This window comes from Bemisia tabaci, chromosome 3 (assembly GCF_918797505.1).
Source record: "Bemisia tabaci chromosome 3, PGI_BMITA_v3".
In the NCBI taxonomy this organism is placed as follows: domain Eukaryota; kingdom Metazoa; phylum Arthropoda; class Insecta; order Hemiptera; family Aleyrodidae; genus Bemisia; species Bemisia tabaci.
In genome coordinates this window covers 58,755,989-58,773,260 of record NC_092795.1, presented here as the reverse complement: position 1 = coordinate 58,773,260, position 17,272 = coordinate 58,755,989, and the positions used below count along the sequence as shown (strand labels likewise).

The window sequence follows — 17,272 nt, the reverse complement described above, 5'->3', positions numbered from 1 at the left end:
TTATTACTTTTTCTCTTATAGGGCTACAACTGCTACAAGCATGGAATGTATACCCCCCTGACCCTCCCTCTTCCAGTCTAGACTGAAAACCTAACCTCAAACTTGTTTGTTTACACTTCAATTCAGACGTTGCAAAATCATGTTTCTCACAAATTCGCTCTAAAAATAATGTACTCGAATTTATTTTATTTAAGATTCTCCAAAAAAATGAGGGACTTCAGCCCCATCCCCATACTTGGATTGCATTTTGCAAAAAGGAACCAAGAGCATTCCAATGTTGTTAAGATTGTGTATCTTATATTCATTCAATAATATTACTGAAATCATGGAAAAAATTAAATTTACAAAGGTAATTTTCGTCTTTAAGTTATAGTTTCCTGGGGGTAAAGATAAAATTAGTTTAGATAATCTGTGTTTATTTGCAAGGCAAATAAAGTTGCACAATCTTAGCAACATTGGAATGCTCTTGGTTCCTTCTTGCAAAGTGCAATCCACTTAGTGTCGGTGTGCCATTGAGCCTTGCTGTCATACCCTTCTTACTCTATGTTCTTTACCCTCTAACAGTCCTAGAGGCAGCTATGGAGTCTCCCTGTCTGCCAACGTACCCATATTAGAGCCAGAAAAAAAATTATTCCCTACATTCCAAACAAAGTGAATAAAATAGTTGTTGGTTATAAAAACAGGCATTAAGAGGCCTTCTGACTGTTTTACATCATAATGATCAATTTCGAGCAATTTTACTTCAATTTTTCATATATTTCATAAATTTCGGAAATTTCCGGAAATATTTCACGTGAAATTTCACGATTTTAAATTTCAAAACTAACATGCTTGAGAAAAGACAGGAGACATCATTATTTGCCTTGATAGATAAAGCTCTAGGATAAAATTATCTGATTTCTTACGCTGTGCTCTTAGACTTTACAAAAGACAAAAGGTAAATGGATAACGAATGTCTTGCAACGATCAGGACTCTTCTTAGTCATATTCAGAATTTGTGAAATCTTTTTGCCTCTTGAACACCTCTGGGATCAACCAAATTAAATGACAACTTTACATAGGCTGTTCAAAGAGAAGGAGGACAAATGCTATGACTTCAAAAGTAAAATAGGAAGAAGCAAGTCTTGGTTTTGCTTCAAAGACAAAATTAATAGCTTCCCAATGAGACCAAGATCAAATTATTTATTTGAAAAGAAAAAAAGTTATGAAAGTTTGAACAGCGATTGTCGATCTGCCGCCTACGACTCTTAACAAGGGTTTTTGCTCCCCAAAATTGGTTACTAAAACTACTACCCCATGAGATATTTTGACTAAATCAACTTGGAGACCCTAAAAACTACAGGACTAGATTTTATTGTTGTCATCATCCGACTGAAACGCTCAAGGATCCATAGGGCGACTTGTCCACTTCCATCATTTTGAAGATTGTTAGGTTTACGTATGGACGTATTTCTGCTATATGTGTAATATGTGGTGTGCTCTAGAAAACTACATACAAGAAACAGTGTAAAAGTGGACGTCATTCCTTCTGTGGAAATGGAAAAGCGGGATTTTACATTCTGTCAAACGGAACTAAGCGCCAAAATATGCGGCACTCATGAGCCGTGGGCATGTGACAAGAGCGTTGTGGACAGGGCTCATAAGTTAAAGACCCCAACGGGGCGTTGGCGGCGGCTTCGTCGCCGCTGACGTCATTGGCGCTTTATAATTTCCATTCATTCTTACGGTCATTTAACCAACGAGCACGCTTCATCTCTCCCACCCATCTCTCGTGCCGTCTAGCAGAAATACGTTCATATTCTTGCCACAATTCATAAAATGTTCGTCTGATGGCTGTTTTTTAGGTTTTGAAGTAGCAGGTGTAATTTACATCGCGGAGGTTTGCACCAAGTACCAACGGAGCCTGTTTTTGTCGTTGACGCTGCCCATGTTCACAGGAGGAATCCTGTTCACGTATGTAGTTGGAGCAACATTACCTTGGACCATGGGATCATCCCTCTATGCATTGCTATGCCTCTTACTCTTCGTCTACGAAAGTTTCACCCCAGAATCTCCCCCTTGGCTTGTCAAACAGGGCAAAATCAGCCGTGCTAAAGCCGAGTTCAAGAGATTAGGTCGCTCCGATGAATGGATCGAGGAGGTAAGCAAAACCCGCGCACAAACTGAGTTATCTTCGTATACGTAACACAGTTTACCGGCAGGGGGGCGTAAGTGCCGAAAAATTCAAAGTTAAGATATCTTTATCACTCCATGAGCTTGAGGTAGTGTTGCCACAAATAATGCCCAACATTCACGGAAAAACGGCATTATGACGAGTTCAAAATAAATTTTCTAGTCACATATGAGGGGCTTGGAAGACAAGGCGCATAAGTGCAGTTTTTACTATTTCGAGAAATGCGTGTTTAAAGTTTCAAAATTACACGGATCCTTATAGCAGAAAGGAAGTTTAAATTTACTTTTTGATGCTTTAAAGTTGGGTTTTAGTTGTGAATTTTACTCAGAATGTACTTCCAAACTGGGTTTAGTTGAGGTCATGAATATCTCAATTTTTCGAAAACTTCACTTATGCGCCTCGTCCTCCAAGCCCGCGGATCTGCCAATGGAGAACACTATCAACGGATATAAATCCAAAATTATATCATAATCGATTTATTTACGAAAAACAATGATCAGTAGGTATATTTTGGCTCAATGGATGTAGGTATTATCATTTCCCAGACGAGCGAACGTAGCAAAATTTTCAGTCCTGAATCGTAGTTTTTCCAGACATTCATTGATCATTTCTGACTGGAAAGCTCACTTTATGTTTTTTCTGATCGCAAGCAAAGGTCAGAACATTTTTAAACGGGATTTGCGTAAGACATAGAATAGGTTAAGTCAATTTTGTATCTTTCGAATAAAGTTACAAACCTTGGTCTGGCGTCTGGGAGAAGATTATGTATTGCATGTTGCATGCAGAAAAAATTAAGGCACTTGATACTCGCTGTGATTTGTCTCGATTTGTGATGACATGGCACAATTCGGCATCTCGAGTTTTTTTTCGATGAGGTTGAAAAGATATTACTTTTTTTTCTATTTTTTTTACTTTTTCAAATAGCCCACAAGGACTAATTCCGCGCTTTTTAGTCCCATACCCCCTCCGTCCTTACTAAACAACCAGACCCAGGCAACCATTGTTTGAGGTCGCCTGGCCGGGAATCGGCTAACATGTTTCTTGGGTTCATCATTTCCAGACTTTTAGTTTTTAATGTAGCTCGGTTCCTCTGGAAATGATGGTGCTTAAATGCGTCTATTAGCTTTGATTTTTTATTTTTATTTTTTTTCATTTCACATGTCTATCGATCACTTTAATACGTTCAACTTTGCAATTTTTACTTTATACGATTATTCAACTTTGAGCCTGAAAATAGCGTAAAATAGTGCTGATCTTTTTTTAGGCTCAAAGTTAATTAATCGTAAAAGGTAAAAATTGCAAAGTTGAACGTATTAAAGTAATCGATAGACATTTGAACGAAAAAAAAAAATCAAAGCTGTTTGACGCATCCAACCACCATCATTTCCAGAGGAACCGAGCTTAAGCTGGCGACCTAAAATACTGCTATTAAAAACTAAAAGTCCAAAAATGATGAACCCAAGAAACATATTAGCCGGAAAGATCTTTTTAACCTCATCAAAAAATGAATGATTCAATCTAGTAAGTAAATACAGCGGGACATTTTGAAGGAAAGATAGAGATAAAATTAAGTGTGGAATGGGAAACGGATCCATCCTAAAAAAGAATCAGACGTGAACTTGGAAAAAAATAAGAAGGAAGAATCGAGAACCAACACAGCCAAAGACAGGAGAGACGTATTAAAGCCTTTTTTTATAACTTTTCTCCCGAATCGGAGCGACACTTCAACAGCAGCATAGAGCGGAGCATTGCGAGTTCACGCCTCGCGCCATAGCGCCTTCAATTTTGTAGATACCACACGGACATCCATCAAGCACGAATAGTCGTATCTCTGCGCCGTCGTCAAAGCGCATCTTTTCCCTTGCTCTATTTCCATATTAGGTTGGTTTCGTTTGCCTCATTTATAGTGCTGCTCCAAGGACTGTAGGGCTCCAAGGACTAGTAACTTAGCCGAAGATAGGAGATGCGTAATCCGGCCTCGCTTTGTAACTTTTACTTTTCTCCCGTCTCTCAATAGCAGCATAGAGCAGAGTATTATTGTGAGTTCCCGCTCCACTGCTCACTTCATCGCGTCTTTAATTTTTCATATGCACTATGGACATCCATTTAGCACGAATAGTTGCATCGCGTTCAGATGTCTCTTGTTTTTCAAATTTAAGATAAATTAAGGTTAAGTTTGCTCGAAATATGCTATGGTGTGTCCAAATCAATAGTCATTTTTAAGAATTCCTATCCCAAAAAAACCCTCCAAAACTTAAATTTTTTAGCATTGGAGTAGACTTTGGCGCCTCTCGGGACTTACTACCGGGTTTTTTTTTTTTTTTTTTTTTTTTTTTTTTTTTTTTTTTTGTTGTGTGCCGCACTAGGTGGTTTTAAAATGTCCAAGAGAACACCCAAATCTGTAGTGACGTTCATAGTTCTTGGACCTCCGTTCACCACTATCATGCGTGCGAGCACCTTAACTCTTTACTTCCCCTTCTCCCGTTTATTTATAAATTTTTCGCATATTTTCTCGGTCATAATTTTTTCTGTATTCCTAACTTGCTATCGAACCAAGTGCTATTTACACGAAGAAAAAAACCTCGTGCGTGGGACCCGAAGTTTAGGTCATATGGATCTCTGGAGTTTTCAGATTGAGCATCTGAACACTTTAGGTCTAGCTGTCGAGGTTCGGATCACACATCTGAAACTTCAGTTCTTACATCGGAAGTACTTCAGTTTCGAAGTTTTTCGGATGTGAAAACCGAAGTACTTCAGATGTAAGAACTGAAGTTTCAGATTTGTGATCCAAACCTCAGCAGATGGACCTAAAGTGTTCAGATGCTCAATCCGAAAACTTCAGAGATCCATATGACCTAAACTTCGGGTCCCACGCATGAAGTTTTTTTCTCCGTGCAGGAGGTCGTGCCTTCGGCAAACTGAAAACACTAAAATTTCAACTTGATTTAACCTATTGTCACGTCGAGAGGTGCATATGCGTTGCTGGAGTACCTTAATAGAGGGATTATGGACATATGGACTTATGGACCCCTCCACTTTCATGGAGTCCTTAGAGCGAAAAAATTGCGGCGCTTCCTTTTGGTCTTTGAGGATGGAAGGGGGCTATTGCCAACTTTTGACGGTTATTATCAACCGCATTTACTGGCAACCTTACTACATCAAAAATGATTTTGCTCGAGAATAGCGCACGATGTGCCGATGCTAGTATTTCAGTCATTGCCATATTAGGCACTTATACTCGTAAAAAAAGGATAAAATTGATAGAAAATAATAAAATTGATAGAAAATAGTAAAATTGATAGAAAATAGTAAAATTGATAGAAAATAATAAAATTGATAGAAAATAATAAAATTGAGAGAAAAAATGGAATGAAAAACACCATGGATTGTGAATTTTATCGACGGCTAAAGCACGAAACCATGTATCTCCGTTTGCGAGGTTGGAGACTTCCTGTAATGATTTTTTATTTTTCCTTTGGAAAACTGGACGAAGTGCGTAGCTTCTTGAAAAATCCTTGATTTTTCTTCTCTTGTTGCAGAATGCTTTATTCGGTATAAATTTCACGCTATAAAATTGGCTTGTTTCTCTTCAACAAAATGAAATAAGAGGGGGAATTTTGAAACACCGCAACGGAGATGAGTGGTTTTGCACCGTGGCCATCGATGCATGTTATGCATGTTATATATGGACGTATTTCTATTAAACAGAACTATGTGGAGGTGGGAAAGATGGAGAAGAGTGAATGGGAAATATAATTCAGCGCCAGTGACGAAGCCGTCGTCGCGGCTCCTCGTGGTGGGCATTAACTCATGAGCCCTGTTCACATCGCTCTAGACACATGCCCATGGCTCATACACTTTGCACATAGTTCCATCTGACAGAATGTAAAATCCCGCTTTTCCAATTCAGCAAAAGGAATTGTGAGCCAACTGAATGCGGCACCCATGAGTCATGGGCATGTGTCTAGAGCGTTGTGGACAGGGCTCATGAGTTAATGCCTATTACGAGGAGCCGCGACGACGGCGCTCGTCACTGTCGCTTTATATTTCCCATTCATTCTTATGGCCCGAGCACTAACGAGCAGACCCCATCTTTCCCACCCCCACATAGCTCTGTTTGATAGAAATGCGTCCATTCCTAAAATGGTCATCTCGTCATTCAACTCAAATTTTATATTTTATGATAGCAACTACCTGCGCAGGATTTCCTTCATACGAATAAAATGCTCTTTTCCTGCGAGTCGCTTGTTGAATCGATATCGAATGAATTTGATCGATAACTCCCTATCCTCACAATGGAGATGTTGCATGTGTGAGGAATTTGCGATTTGACAGTTGATTCTTATGTAAAAGTTTGCGAGAAACACGATGGTGCCACTGGTTCTCTCTGAAATCAACTCCCAAGCTCAAGAAAAGCTCTCAAGTTGAGGCCAAAATGGACGGGATATCCCACGCTATCCTGAGAGTCCACCTCTACATCAAGACAAACTCTTCATGCAAAGATAGGGAGCAAATACATTGACAGGGCTGCCACTTTATTTGGGGACTCCAAAACTGAAAACACGGCAACCCTGCTAATGTATTTGCTTCCTATCTTTGCATGGAGAGTATGTCTTGATGTAGAGGTGGACTCTCAGGATAGCGTGGGATATCCCTTCCATTTTGGCCTCAACTTGAGAGCTTTTTTCTGAGCTTGGGAGTTGATTTCAGAGAGAACCAGTGGCACCATCGTGTTTCTCGCGAACTTTTACATAAGAATCAACAGTCAAATCGCAAATCCCTCACACATGCAACATCTCCATGCTATATATCTATCAAGGTTTTTCGACAACGATTCAACAATCTACCCGCTGATGCGACTTTTTTCCTACCTTTAGGTTGAGGCCTCGACGGAAAGTTACTTGCGGTTGGGTCGCTCCCACACGAACATCCTGCAAGAACTGGAGTCTCTCGGGTTGTCTTCGCAGCAGAGGACCGAGAAATTCCACATCCGAGCATTTCTCGAGCCGACAGTCTGGAAACCCTTCCTCATCCTGTCGCTGTTCCACATCATCCACTGCGGAGCCGGCATCTACGATGTTTTATTCTACACGGTTGAGTTCGTCGAGACTCTGGGCACATCCTACGACCCTTTAGCCGTCTCTATATTCACGTCTGTGGCAAGATTCATAACGAACATGACCGTTGGCCTATACTTCACGGCGTCCTTGTCGCGGAGGTTCGCCACGATTTTCTCAAGCTTTTTCATGTGTTTATCCCTCTTTGTTATGGGAGTCTACGAGTATCTATACCGCGAGGTTTCGGTTAAGCCGTTCGATTGGGTTCCCGTGCTTTTCACTGTGGTCTCCGTCGTGTCCTGCTCCACGGGGCTGCTGAGTCTCCCGTGGCTGATGCCCGGTGAGATGTTTCCGCTGCATGTTCGGGGGGTCATGAACGGGGCTGCCTTCTTGGTCGGTTCTGCGTGCATGTTCGTCACTCTGAAGCTCTACGCTTTCTGTATGGAGACCCTTCAGATATGGGGTATGTTGTTGATGTTCGCTGGGTTCGCGTTCACGGGGATCTTTTTTGGGATGTTCGTCCTGCCCGAGACCCAGGGTAAGACATTGTATGAGATCGAGCAAGGGTTCCGACCGACACAGAAAAAGAGAGAAAACGAGATTTCGCCGAGTGGAAAGGTTGAAACGATAACATGAGGTGATAAGTCATTTGGACCGAGTTTATGAGAAGAGAACCAACCCACATTTTCGGAAAAATTGAGATAAGGATGTCGAATTTCACCGGTCGTATATATTTTCTTCTGCCAAAAACTCGAAATCGAAAAAAATTGTTGTGAAAAGGGGGACTAAAGTTTATTTTCTAAATTGAGTCTTACGCAGGAATAAAACTTCAAACCTCTTTTTCTCTTTTTTAACGTAATGTGGGATGGTTCCTTTCGGATAAACTCGGTCCATTTTAACTAGGAGATTCAAACTTATAGATCTGAGCGAACAACCCGCAAGACTAGTTTTTAAGTCTGCCCGTCGTGAATTCGGTTGAAAATATTTTGATTTGTCTACTACTGTGGCGTTAACTACTAGGAAAATTTTAGGAGAAGTAGACTTGACACGAAGCTGATTGGCCGAGCAAGTTGTTTATATTTGACACGAAGAAAGATCGGAGGTAATGCAAATCGCTATTTAGCCATTAATTTTGGGAAAAATATTTTTGGTCAGAAATCATACACCATGGAGCAGTGTAGTTATTTATTTAATGATTTGTATTCCGTTGTTCACAAATCTTGTTGCATATCAATAAACTGCGAAATTTAACAAGGCTAATTGTCTACTCTGCTGAGATCGGTGATAAATAAATAATATATGATAATTTCTTTGTATTTCTCGTTATTCCAATTCCAATTTTTAAATCCTGTGGTAACAATGAAAAAATGATTCACTCCAGGTGTTTTGTAGAGGTAAGTCCTGTATAGAGTAAATGCGGAAAAAGCTGTTGCTTCAGCTAGGTAGTTAATCTAGCTTTTTATGGAGGAAAAAACTACTACCATTATGGTTAGATGTTGGCGCGTGAACGAATAGGGTACCTTTGCCTTCGTTTCAAAACCTAGCTCATAGGTTAACCTTGAGCTAGGTTTTTGGACTTTTCCATACATTTTTAGGTCTTTCCTTGCTCACTTAATGCCGTAAAATCATTTGCGTACATGTACCTAAACGGATTAAATTTTGCAATAAGGAACCACTATCTCGAGCTCTTCTACATAAGCAAAGTACATGGAGAAATCAATGGCATACATATTGTTTCTAAAGTGAGCCAGAAATAGTGGTTCCTCACTGAACAATGTAATCCAAATGTCTCTCAAAAACAGAATTTTGCATGAGTTAAATCAAGTGCTTAACTTTGGATTAAAGGTAGAAGGAGAATCAGAGTAGAAGTGGTTTATAAAATTCACTGTCGAACGATACGCGGATCGGTCCCCGATATCGGGAATTTCAAGTGCTGATAATTTATGGATAAGTGAATTGCCTGCCTGGCTTAGAAAGCTTTTTTTAGGGATAAAGTAATTTTGCAGTCAAGTGTAGAGTGCTCAAGCAATTTTCAAATGTTTGCCGGCTTGATTAACCACGACGCGACGATGCGACAGCGCGGCGCGTTGAAGAATCCTGGTTTTCTTTGTGATAATCTTGACCACTTTTTTTAGTACATGTACATTGTACTCTCTGGATTGTACTTATGTGTGGTACATTTTCTATGAGATGTACTTTTGTTTTAAAAAAATAAAATTGGAAAACTAAATGTGTTGCCACAAAATCTATAATATTCCAATTTACACTTCAAATAAAAAATTTCCCATCATTAAAATCCTGATTTAGTTTTTTTTCATAGTCAAAGGCGGGTCAATCTTTTGTGAGATTCATGGATTGGACATAAACACATTTTCATTATGAAGAGTTTCATGTAAAAAATCGCATATCTTCAATGATAGCTTCAAAGTAATAGCTGATGTTTCCTCGGGAAATTCGAAATCATCTCATACTCCACACGTGAGAAAAACATAAAACTAGTTGTGAAAGTACCTAGTAATATTTTAAAATAGTAGGGGAAAAAATTCATTGGGCCTATTTATTGTTTTGTTGCAAATGCTAGATAGTCCCAGTGGATAGGGCGTTAGTTTTCAAAAACTGACGGCCCCCACATTATTGACGTAAATGGTTTCGTAGGTGTGCATGATTCCCCCTTACTCAATCGTAACAAATCGCAATGCAATCTAGGACTAGAGTGCTGCGTATTTTACAGTTACCCCGGATGGGTGGATGACCCCATAGATGAAAATGTTTTATACGCTTAAAATGGGAGGTGTGTCATTCACGATGCTGACATGTGCTAAGTGAGTTTAGAACTCCGAGGAGAAGTATGTGCGCTAGATGCACGGAATTTTCCACGCCAACAGTTAAAGGTTCTCTGCTAGAATTCAATGTCCTTGAATGCCATAGAGTGCAATTTACCTCGATTTTCTATACCTTCATGCGTCAAGCGGCGGTTCGCTGAAACGATACAAAAAATATTCACTGAGGAAAACTCGCGATTGGGCCAAAAAAAAATACATGCATACGTGTTCCAATGAAAAAAGCCCACATGAGGCCTAAAAGGTTATTTTTCATCTTGCTTCTATCTTTTTACTTCTGTCTCAAACAATTCTCATTATCAAAATCAATAAGGAAAACTTCCACCTCTGAATATTTAATTATATCCTTGCGTTTCTACAGTTTTTCTCCCATCAATCATCCGGCAGCAGCCACGCTTCCAATACATGGAGACAAAAAAAAATATACAGATTTTGAAGAGGAGAAACAATTTGACATTTAGCTTTTAAGACCTAAGATTATTTATCATCAGCCCAGCGAGGAATGTGGTGGCAATTTGACTGGTTTTGTAGTAGCAAAGTTTTGAAGTCATTTTGAGGACCGACCATACGTTTGCTCCATGCGTGCACATGAGAGTCCTCGCCAAATAAGTTTACGCATTTTTAGATTGCGACAGAAGATTGTCTGACGTCAGTTTTACATGTGAAGTAAATGCAAGAAGCAAGATGGCGGATCATCTGATGTAGTCTAACAGTACGTAAACTTACTTGGCGTGAACCCTACGACAAGGCACCATGCCTATAACACGGTAGGATTTTGGATCCTGTATGCTGTACAACCCGCTCCCATGCCGCGGGTGTAGTGGTGAGTTCCTGGAGAGTCAAAACGCCTTCAATTTCGTGCGCATGCAACACGGACATCTGTAGAGTTCGAATAGTTGCATCCAGGCGTTGTAATAAAATTCGCTCAGTGTTTGTTGTATAAGATACGAAATGAGGATGCTTCGCTTGTTTCGCTTACACCTTAACTTAATTTCAGTGTCGCACACACTGCCGTGCTAAGGAAGAACATCCGAGAGTTGCCAAATTTCCTTCGGTATATGGTTTATTTTTGAGAAAAGTTATGAATATTTTTCTTTGATATTGTCAGAAGCCTTAGGTTAAATGGAGAATTTGCATGCAAATTTTTTATTGCTTCATCTGAAAGTGCTTTAGGAGCTGATTTCACAGTATTTTTTATAATTTTTTTCTGATATGGGAAATAGAAAAGTAGATTTAAAAGTGAGAAAATGCAATGCTTCTGCCTAGTGACGTCATCTGGCGGCATTTCCCATTTTAACACACGTATTTTAGTAGATTAGATCATTTCGTCATATATTCTCCAATAATTGTTCAATTTATAAACCAAAGGTATCCTCGTGTTCAGTTCACTCAATAGTTTCCACGTAAACACGAAATTCATCAAATGTCAGACACCTGCAAATTCTCTATTGCGAACACTATTATCTGAAACATTGGAAGACAAATATTCATACATTTACTAGGAAATTCGTGTATTATAAAAGGAAATGTGGCAACGCCTGAAGGTTTTATACGGCGTTTTTTCTTGGCACGGCAGCATAGCACCGATGAATTTATTACTCCGCCCAATACTGAGTTTAATTGTAGCAAAGTCAATTTTCCGAAAAATTATTTAATTATTTAAACGCATCACAATGTTGCTCTTCTATCATGTGAGCTGTAGAACAATAAAAGCACAAAATGTGAAAAAAGAAATTAAAGAGCTTTGGAAATCATTAAATTTGACACGGAACCACCAATATTTAAAAAACACACATTATAATATTATTCTCCTTTGATAAATGGATACATATTTTTCCCATCAATTTAAATGAGAATAATCAATGCAGGGTGTGCAAACATTTCAAAATCATGAGTTAAAAAACGCTGACTATGCGAGTATAAATATTAAAGCCTACCAGTGCGGAACGGCGTGCTGTCAGCACGAGAGGCTCACTGGCGCCTACAAACCTAAGTGGATACTTCACGAATTGCACAATGCTTGAAGTATCCACTTAGGGTTGTAGGCGCCGATGCGCGTTTCGCGCTGGCCGCCCGCCCGCCGTGCGGCTGCGCCTGAGGCAACTATTTTACAACAGAGGTGTTGCACAATATTATACGAAATTGAACGTATTAAGAATAACAGGCATCCTTTAAAAGTACAGATCTTTCCTCGCAAAATAAATCAAGATACTTATCGTACACAGGAAAAATCTAAGAGCCTTTAGCTGAGGCAAATATAGAGGTTTATCCGGTTCAGGTATAACAAGGTGGGAATTTCTTGAAAGATAATTAAGTCCTGTTACACTAAAGAGGTGTAGAGAGTTTTAGTGAATTTTGTCTCATGGAATTGACGCTCCCCCATTTTTACCAAAACTCTCAACTATATATTATTCTCCGTTGGATCGAACAGACGAACAAAGAAACAAGCGAACCCTCATTCTTCCAAGACATTATACATTTTCATCCAAAAACGTCGTGAGCAATTGTCGTTTGTATTTACATGTGGGCCAATTAACTTTGGGTCTCAACTGGCACGTGGACCAAAACTCCCGTGCCGAAAAAACTCGTGGACGTAAATTACTGGAAAAAACAGGCGCGCGGACAAAAAATCGTTGACGAAATGTCCTATAACCCTCGTTTGTGGTGTCTAAAATCTCCACCTCTATGTTATCTTTTTAAAGGAGAACGAGTTGATATCATTCCTTGAAGTTTTTGCAGAATTTTCTTCGCACAGAGAAGACAAATCACGGCAATTTTAAAGAATTTCCGTTGAGTAGTTTGCCGTTTAAAAAATAAAGTATGACAGGAAGTCTGCGACGTCGCAAACCGAGTTATGTGATTGCTGACCTACACCGTCGATATGTCTAACAAAATTGTCTTGAAAATCTTGTCAAAATAGTCTTCATAGTTCAAAATAAATTATATTTGCGTCATCATCCCACTAGATAAGAGACGCTAATGCTAATGCTGAGGAACTAAAAATCGTGGTATTTGTGATATTTCATGGATAAATACCGAGAGTCCGTGTTTACGAACAACTTAGTGCAATACGCCTTCATATACAAAAGAGCGCCTTCAACCCACTGCGTGATTTTATTGCGAAATTTTGATGCCACTATTCGTGCGTCACGACAGTCATTTTGCATACCCGGCCCGTAGGCTGTAGGTGCCCCATCTGGCATCCACTTAGGCCAGCCTCCGGGGGTGCTCCATCTGACATCCAAGAAACCCCACCCCCAGGGGCTGCCCCCCTTGGCATCCAATTGATGTATGTATTGGCTCCCAGGAAATTACCACGTGACTAAAATGGGCAGCGCAGTTGAGAAACTCAGGCATAAAACAATCGAGTCAATTACTTTTCAAAAGTGTAACGGGATATACGACAGGTGACTCAGATTTTAAAGCCCCAAAGGACTTTTTAATACTATGACATACTTTTTATTACCACAGCAATTACTTAGTGTTCGAGAGAAAAATATTTTCTCTTCCCAGCAATAATTTATCGTTCAGAAGAGAAAGTACTTTTCTCCGGAACACTAAGTAATCGCCCCGGAGAAAAAAAAATTCTCTCTGCAGAACTAACTAATTTCTCCGTAACCAATTAGTCAGTGATCCAAGGGGAATATATTTTCTCTGCGGAGCAATTAATTGGTGTTCTGGAGAAACATATTTCCTCAATTAAAAAAAAAAATGAATTTTCCGAAAAAAATTGTCATCACAAATTAGGAAATGTCAATTTTCTGTCGTGAAAATTCAATTGTACGTGTAAAATTACTATGTATCGATATTTTGAACTAGGAGGACGTGTGAACAACGATTGGAGGCCTGCGGCAACATCAATTTATCAAGAAAACGGAAAAGATTGGATGGGGCTCTAGCCCCTGTGCCCAACCTCCTCCCCTTGTAACTCGAATACTGTTCCTATACTCATCTTAAAATTGTTCTTAGAGATTTAGGTCATCAAAAGCATCCATTGTAACCCCGCTTCGATGGCCGAATCGGCAGTCTGAGACGCAGGCCATTTTTTTGAAGGTGGTTTGAATAAATTCGTGCAATTATTGGCTTCCTGTAAATTACCACGTAGCTAAAATGGGCAGTATCAGTGTTCGAGTGCTCGAAATAATCGTAATTTGATTTCAGACTCCAAAATTCTTAACATTTCTGGTCAACATCGTTGCACAGGGCCACTCAGTTAAAAAAATAGTCTGACCGAGTCAAAGGCTTGAATTGTTCTTCAAAAATATAGTTTTGCCAGAAATCTCTTTAAAGTTTAAATCTACTGTGTGTATTATCGGATGATTTTACCTTTTTTTATCTCAGAAAATACTTAAACCGCTCCCAAGTTATTCATTGGGACTTAAATGGGTGTTTCACGGCGGTATAACTCAACAGAGATGACAGGAGCAATCAAATCAGCAACTCTTTCCTCTCCTCGGAAAAAAAACGCCTTCATTTACTAAGAATACCATTTGCGCTGTTGTTAGGATTCGTATGAACATTTGATTTTTGGGTGCAGAATAAGACTTGAGCGGCAGACTTCCACTTCAAACAATAAGTCAAAACCAACAAAGGAACAATAATGGACGTCTGAGTAAATCTCTAGAATGAGGTCCTTAACATATCTGAAGGCAATGTAGGAACGTGAAAAAATCACGTCTTCGCACTAGTTGTCACGCTGCAAAAGAGGTGGACTGTTTTCCACCTTTTTAATTTGAGTGACCGTGCTATTTTAATGGTACATTCTCTTCAGTGCAATTTTAAAATGAGAAATAAGAAAGCAAAGTAAATAGTAACATACAATTAATATCGCAACAATCCATGTACGTCCACACGATTACGGATCATTGTGCAGATGGCTGGCAATTTGACAACATTGTCTTTTTTGCAAAAAATTTTCCCAAAAATTAAGGATGAAGTCATCGTAAAAAACCGAGGGATACTCAACTGTCACTGAAAAATCGCACTTTACGAGTAGGGACAGCTCGATTTAATTTACTTCAGCACTGGAGTATGAGTAGTGTGCTGTGTGCCTTTAAATTGATTCTATACCTGCAATTAATTTTCCTGACATTTGCGTCCAGATAACGCGACTTGACTCTAGGAGAGAATCACCAAATTCCACTATGAAGTGATAATTGGTTTCAAAAATGAATGAATAAACTGGAATTTTTTAGGTATCAAGGAAAAGTCATTTACGGCCAGGAAATTACATGAAGGATGATGAATACATAAACTTCGAGCTCATTCAACTTTGTGATGAAAAATGAGTTGAAGCGTTCAATTTGTTTTTACAAAGTATACACTAAGTTGGAAGTTATTGAGAATTACTGACATCTCAGTGTTTTCAGAAGTGTCACAGAGCTCCTACATTCGTGATGACCTCAATGATGTAAAAACTGTAAACTGACTGATCCTAGTCTCCATCAATCCTGAGATTCGTGTCCCACTAGGAGGGAAAGTTGAGTTAGGAGGAAGATAGTAACTGAGTCGGTAAAAAAATAATATTGGAATTGCGTGATAAGAACGAAAAATTCAAAAATCTGTGTCCAGGTTTAAAATTTAAGCACCACTAATGAAAATTCACGATAAAAATTTCACAGTGAAACCCTCTATTTTAAGAACTGCCGTCTTTATTTTCAATGTGCAGACGAAACTATTTCCAAACCTTTCCCCAACTATTAAACTACAGCTCCGTATTGATGCGATTTTCCATACATACAGAGTCGGACTGGCCATAGAGCCAATCTGCCATTGGCCGATACGCCCCCCTGACGCATCAAAGACGCGCCCCTCTGCCGGATATAGCAAAATAAGATGAGCGAAAACATTATGACCGAGAAAAAATGCGGAAAATTAATAAAGGAACGGGAAAAGAGAAAATAAGAGTAAAGAAAGGTCCTCGTACGCACGATAGTGGTTGAATGGAAGAGGAGTACTATAAACCGGAACTAAACCGGAAATAAGTCCTCAGAGGCGCCTGGGCTTACAAAAATGCTGGAAAAATGATTTTTTTTTTTTATTTTACTTTATTTATTTGCTTAATTCAGATTTTGTATCCGTACCTCAATATTTTGAAGAGTAAAGTATGAAAAATTGGGACATGCTGGTTTAATCAAGCTTTAATGAATGACAATTATTTCACTCACTAGCAGACATTCTATTAAATACAGCGCGAACTTCCACTATTACGCTTTACGCTTTTAGCTTTCTCTATTACGCGAAAAATTGGTCACTCTCCGTCGTAAAATTATTTTTGAGGCATTGGAAGTATTTTTCGCTTGTAGTTTCCGAAAAGGAGATGATGAGTGTCATTAAGTGAGGACATCAAAATAGCTCTTGAACTTTTGTCAAGTGTCAAAATACCTGTACATAAAATTCCTAAGATCGGTAAAAAATTATGTTCTTCGAAATTTTCACCTTTTTAATAACATAGAGACGCTTTATCACCCCACTTCCTCATCCGCCATGCGTCACTCTCTCAGAAGAGGTAGTACAGTCAATTTTTAGACGTGCGCCTTTATGATCGCTTGAGAGACCTCTAACATTTTTTTCAACTTAATTGATTAGGGCACATCCTATTTTTGGCTGTGTTGCTCACGCAGCCCTTGAAGCACTACTAAAAATGAGACAAACGAAACGAACACATTATGAAAATAGAGCAAAGTAAAAGGAGGCGCGTTGATGACGGCGCAGAGATACAACTATTTGTACATGATGGATGTCCATGTTGCATCTGCAAAATTGTAGGCGCGATGCCGCGAGCTGTGAATTCGCGATGTTTCGCAGCTCCGCTTCATGCTGCCAATGAGGTGGCGTGAGAAAAGTTACGAAACGAGGCTCGACTATATTACGGCTCTCCTATTTATGGCTGTGTTACTCATTTTGAAGCACCGCTACAAATACAAATAAGACGAACTGAAACAAACACAGTATGAAAATAGAGCAAAGTAAAAGGGGGCGCGTTGATGACGGCGCAGAGATACAACTATTCGTACTTTATGGATATCCGTATTGCATCTGCAAAAGTGAAGGCGCGATGGCGCCAGGCGTGAACTCGCAATGCTCCGTTCTATGCTGTTAGTGAGGTGTCGCTTAGATTCGAGAGAAAAATTTAAAAAAAACTAGGCCCAATTACGTCTCGACTCTGTTTTTCCTCAATTTTTTCTTCTTTTTTCATTTTG

General features: G+C 39.3%; 2 protein-coding genes across 2 annotated transcripts in view; both read left to right on the top strand.

The window, feature by feature from the left end:
• The window catches only part of LOC109030772 (facilitated trehalose transporter Tret1), a 44,998-nt gene extending 36,462 nt beyond the window's left edge, over window positions 1-8,536 (top strand). The window contains exon 5 of the mRNA XM_072298903.1: window positions 7,051-8,536. Coding sequence (XP_072155004.1) covers window positions 7,051-7,866 — 816 coding nt within the window. The 3' untranslated portion in view covers window positions 7,867-8,536. The remainder of the gene's footprint in view (window positions 1-7,050) is intronic.
• LOC109030769 (facilitated trehalose transporter Tret1) overlaps window positions 1-17,272 on the top strand; it is a 41,794-nt gene that overhangs the window by 6,492 nt on the left and 18,030 nt on the right. The window lies entirely within an intron of this gene.